At 42.9% G+C, this 5,521-nt stretch overlaps 1 protein-coding gene across 1 annotated transcript; it reads left to right on the top strand.

The window, feature by feature from the left end:
• The first annotated feature begins 2,711 nt into the window (after positions 1-2,711).
• Positions 2,712-5,100, top strand: LOC131256521 ((+)-borneol dehydrogenase 1-like). The gene is made up of 2 exons (XM_058257381.1): positions 2,712-2,759; positions 4,218-5,100. Exons 1-2 carry the CDS (start codon positions 2,725-2,727, stop codon positions 5,005-5,007), a joined length of 825 nt encoding a protein of 274 aa, XP_058113364.1. The 5' UTR covers positions 2,712-2,724; the 3' UTR covers positions 5,008-5,100.
• Positions 5,101-5,521: the final 421 nt, after the last annotated feature.

Here is a 5,521-nt window from a genome sequence, read left to right as displayed (position 1 = left end):
TCATCTGGGTCTGTATGACCTAATCAACAGATTGGATGTCAAATAAACAGTACACCGGCCTTAGAAGGATTTTTAATGGTGGATATCCAATCACTATTGTTTTCCTGTGGTGTGGTCAACCTGAGATCTGTATCCCACTCAATTTTGGTAGGAAATCTAAAATGATCTGTAAAAATGGATGAACAGAATGGATGAAACACACACATCATGGTGGGCCCCACAGAGCACTGACCATCAGCCACCGGGCTGGTGGCACGGGGAGTAGCCAATCCCGTTTCCATATTTCTCCCCATGGGGAGCCCGAATTTACACTGCGTTTACCTATTCTAGCGGTGTACTTGAAAACTGATTAATAATGTTATAAACATCCTTGTTATAAGTGCATGTGTTATATCCATACCGTCCATCCACTTGGAGAGATTATTTTATGACATAATAAAAATAATGAGATAGATCTAAAGTTCAAGTGGACCCCACCATAGAAAAAAGTGGGGTCAACTTATATTGAGATAGTGACATCCACCGATTAAAACTTCTCAGGGGCCACAGAAGTTTCCGATCAAGCTTATATATATTTTTTTTCACTTCATCTATCTCTATGTTAATTTATGAATAGGTTAGATCTAAAAGATACATCATGGTGGGCCCTATAAATGTTTCAACGGTGGGTGTGACTGATCCCACGGTTTTCTGTGGTGGGTCCAATTGAATTAAGATCTATATCATTCTTTTTATCATCCCTTAAAAAGATTTATACAAATTGTTGGACGGTATGGAGACAACACACGCATCATGGTGGGCTCCACAGAGCGTGGTGACGTCACTTCAGTAGCCTTTTGGCTACTGACCTTGTCAGTATCTAATCCGCACCCTTATTCAATTCGGCCCGAATTTACACTGCGTTTACCTATTCTAGCGGTGTACTTGAAAACTGATTAATAATGTTATAAACATCCTTGTTATAAGTGCAGCTGGCCGTGTTTGAATGAAGACCCAACAAACGAGAACGTGGCGTTTTGTTTACAATAAATAATAGAATTTAGAATTTGTAGGATCCTCTCCTCAAACCCGGAAGCAATCGTATCCTCCTACCTGCGCGGATGGACTCGGTCCAAGCAGGGGCTTTGTCCGGTCCACTGTTATATATGTATGGGTTTTATCCGCGCCGTTCATGAATTTTTTCCATATCATTTTAGGATGTGACCCAAAAAATAAGGCAGATACAAAGCTCTACTGAACCACACCATGGTAAGCACCATTGTTAGTGACATCCACTGTAGAAACCCTCCTAGGGCCCACCGTGATTTTAATAGCCATCCAACCTGTTGATAAGGTCAAACAGATCTGGATGAAGGGAGGTTACAAATATCAGCTTCATCCAAAACTTTTATCATCCACGAGAAGTTTTAATTGTCAATCATCGCTGTTTCCGGTGGTGTGGTCCACTCAAAATCTGGATCTTCTTTAGTTTTGGGTCCACGTCCTAAAATGAGCTGGAACAATGGATGGACGGCGTGATATATAGCACATACATTAAGATGGGCCTCACAGTCACGACGTTACCGAAATCGGTTGGGTCCCGACCTGACTGAATCCGCGCCCCCACGTTTGAATGAAGACTCATGCTTTGAACAGCATACTCGGTTTCGAACGCGGATTGCGTCCTATCCCCACCCGTCTGTAGTCACGAACGTGCAGTTCTGCTGACGGGCCCACCATAAATTATCTGTTTATCCATGCCGTTCATCCCTTCTCTTATATCATTTTAAGGTATTTTCTGAAAAATGAAGCTGATACAATGCTCAAATGTACCACACCGTAAATGAATCTTGCATTTAATGCTTTATGCATTTAATACAACGCAAGTTTATTATTTGGTGTGGTCCACGTGAGATTTGGATCTGTCTCATTTTCGTGCACACACATTAAAATGATAATAGAGAAAGGACGGATGGCGTGGATAAACAAATACATCACGGTGGGCCCGTCCACAGAACTGCCCGTTCGTGGCTAGAGACGGGCGAGGTAGGACCCAATCCGCTTACCTCGGTTTCTATTCTAGCACGTGGGGCCCATTGTTTCAGAAACCCAGATTAATGGCTATTCGACTAGCACTATGGATGCGCTGTGCCAAAAAATCATTTAGATTTAAAGATCTTACCACTAATCTTGGGCTTTTAAGTTCGATGTGGACAATTTCAATAAGAGAACTGATCACCTATGCACTCCCTGCACCGCAACAGCAGTACAAGGCGCTTTGAGCCGTGAAAAATAAATTAAGAGGGTGATCGAATAAAATTTTATTTTTATTTTTTATTTTCTGCTGTTGGGGTACAGGGCGCCCAGTCTCTTACAACAATTCTCTTTGGAACCGTCTATTTAATGGACCTAGTCCAACCCTAATCCTTTAAGGTCTCCCTCAGCCCAGGCGTCCCTTTGAAAAAAAATAGTCAAGCAATCAAAGGTTTTTAATGGGCATCATTTGAGTCCAGCCCTCTGGTCAATTTTAGAGGCACAGACCCGCCAGGCAGCCCAGGCCATTGCCATACCTATTAAACAAAACAACAGAGAAAGAGAGATTGGAAAAATCCAATGTACTATTCAAAGCCTCAGTCAAAGGGTCCTATGATTCCTATATATACCTCTTATATTCTCTCGACCAAACAATCAATCAAAATCAATCTCTCTCTCTCTCTCTCTCTCTCTCTCTCTCTCTCACAGAAGATGAACACTACGGCTCCCACCCTCTCCAGCAAAAGGTGAGAATTATCCGGTTTTAACAGCCCGGAGTTGATTGGTATGCTTTTTGAGATATTAGCTTACAGCTTTTATTGCACCGAATGGTGCTAATACACAGGTGTGGTTGTGGATCCTGACTGTCCATCTAGTGCCACCTTCGGATGGCCAGCTGATGGAGGGGTAAAAAAATTACACTGATGGGATGATCCTAGCCTCCATTTTGAATTTTGACCGTTAATCACTATTCTTTCATATTCCTCTCCTTCCTCTGAAGGTTTTGCCAACCAGTCCACGAATTTAATCGATTAATTGGACGGACCGGATCCACTGGCCCACCTTCCATGCGTAAGGTGCTATCAAGATTGATGAGTGATTGTTGATCTACATATCATGCATTTCGGGTTCACTACCATGATAGTCGCCATACAAAGCACACCGATCAGCATCATAATTAACCAACTGAAATGTGGCCTTCAAATGGACAAGGGCCACCAGAATTTTGAATATCTCGTCAGCCCACATGATATCAAAAGTATACACTTTTTGTGACTTTTGTGCGGTTGATGTGGTCGATTTTTCCTCTACTAGTGCTAAGCATGAGAGTAGCTTCTTTACCACTACTTTGGCAACCACAATTTTATAATTTATGTCATAATAATATATTCCAATTCAGGAGTTCGAAGTTTTTCATACCTAGGAACTTTCCTGTTTTTTCTTTGTTTTCTTTTTTTCAAGTAAGGAAGGCCATACCCCTATAATTTTAAATATATTAACAGGGTATATATCAAAACACATATTTAGATGGGCTATACAAAGTCGGGCCTCATCCATCATATATCCTAAAAAGCAAAAAAAGAACAAAACTGAAGAAAAGAAAAGGTATACAACATCTAGTGGCCCTCAAGCCGGCCTTTCCTACTAACGGTTAGCAAACCCCTGCTCCCCCACAAGCCGGGATTGGTAGAGCAACCTCAGAGATGAACAACCCACTCCTCATCGTGAGAGCCAATAAACCCATAAAACACATCAAGCAACCCCAAGGCCATAATGCCAGCATAGCAGCCCCTCCAAATGATCAATCTTCCAACCCATGTCGGCCCTTTACCAGCCAGACCAGTCACCGATTAACAGAAGCATATCCAGCAGCCCCTCCACAGGGACATCCAAGGGAGAAGAAAATCTAAAAATCACTTCTATTTGACTGCCACCCGCTAAACAACATGCATGATTGAACGAAGCAGCCACACAGAGACCTTTCTAGTTGAGTCCTATAGATTGATGAACTCTGTTCCAATGATTTATTTTATTTTATTTTTAATGTAGTTTGTATTCAAGACTGACCTGAGTAAGTTAGATCAAAGGTCCATATTAGAGTCCTGTATTTGAAGACTACATGGTGTCAAGATTCTCTAATTATGCTGAGGTGCTTAGAACCTATCATTTCCATTTGTTTGATCAACAACATAAATTATGTGCAGACTGGAAGGGAAGGTGGCAATCATCACCGGTGCAGCAAGCGGCATCGGCGAGAGCACGGCACGCCTCTTTTGGGCCCATGGGGCCAAAGTCGTTATTGCCGACGTACAAGATGATCTAGGCAGAGCCATATGCCAAGACCTGGACGATAATGCAATGTACGTCCACTGCGATGTGACCAATGAAGATGATATGCGGGACCTTGTCGATCTGACCATTGAAAAATATGGAAAGCTCGATATCATGTACAACAATGCAGGGGTCGCGGACAATACAGCTAAGAGTATCCTAACCATTGAAAAATCAAAACTAGAGAGGGTCCTTAGTGTAAACCTCGTGGGAGGGTTCCTGGGGACGAAGCATGCTGCAAGGGTCATGGTCCCGGCTCGCAAAGGGTGCATTTTGTTTACAGGGAGTGCTACTGCATCGATTGCTTGCACTACAAACCATTCATATGTAGCATCGAAGAGTGGGCTCACAGGGCTGGCCCAGAACGTCTCTGCCGAGCTTGGGCAGTTTGGAATACGTGTGAATTGCATTTCGCCCTACGCCGTGGCTACTAACATGGTGAAAGGGCTACTGCCTGGTGGGAGTACAGAGCAATTAGAAGCGTTCCTAAGCAATGCAGGCAATCTCAAGGGTGCAGTCCTAAGGGCAGATGATGTTGCACGGGCCGCGCTCTTTCTAGCCAGCGACGACGCAGGTTATGTCAGTGGGCTCAACCTTGTTGTAGATGGAGGGTTCAGTGTGGCTAACCCTTCTGTGGCCATGGCCCTCAAACAATCCCACTGATTTGGGATGCGTTTTTAAGTTCTACATTTCGAGTTTGTGGAAATTTCATTTTTACTGAATTTGAATAAAGTTGTGCTGATTTAGTCATCTAAATTTCGATCTATGTATTTTTCTTATGTTGTTTAATGAAAGTTTGTTGTCCACTGCGTAATTGGTATATCCATGCCATTGATTTGACAGACCCCATCATGGATGGACCATGCCCAAAAAATCTCCTCAATTAGTTAACTTGAGAGGGTTTTCAAAATCTTGGTTAAGAGGAAATGCACCAAGAGGCCACATGAAATGGAGTAAAGAGCCACGATTCAATGGCGCATGGGTTTTATCATACATGCGGAATATGCCAACTGAGACACCATTGCTGAGAATAGAATACCAGATCTTCTATATGGAATACTAGAGAAGATAAAGCTAGGATCTTCCTCTCCTTCACACCCTTACTGCAATTCAAAAGATGAGACTCGAATTTCTGCCGTGGTGTAGGATCGGGGACCCAGCTCTCTTTTATAGAGTC

The sequence above is a fragment of the Magnolia sinica genome, chromosome 9, assembly GCF_029962835.1.
Source record: "Magnolia sinica isolate HGM2019 chromosome 9, MsV1, whole genome shotgun sequence".
Taxonomy (NCBI): domain Eukaryota; kingdom Viridiplantae; phylum Streptophyta; class Magnoliopsida; order Magnoliales; family Magnoliaceae; genus Magnolia; species Magnolia sinica.
This window is presented reverse-complemented; position numbering and strand designations above follow the sequence as displayed.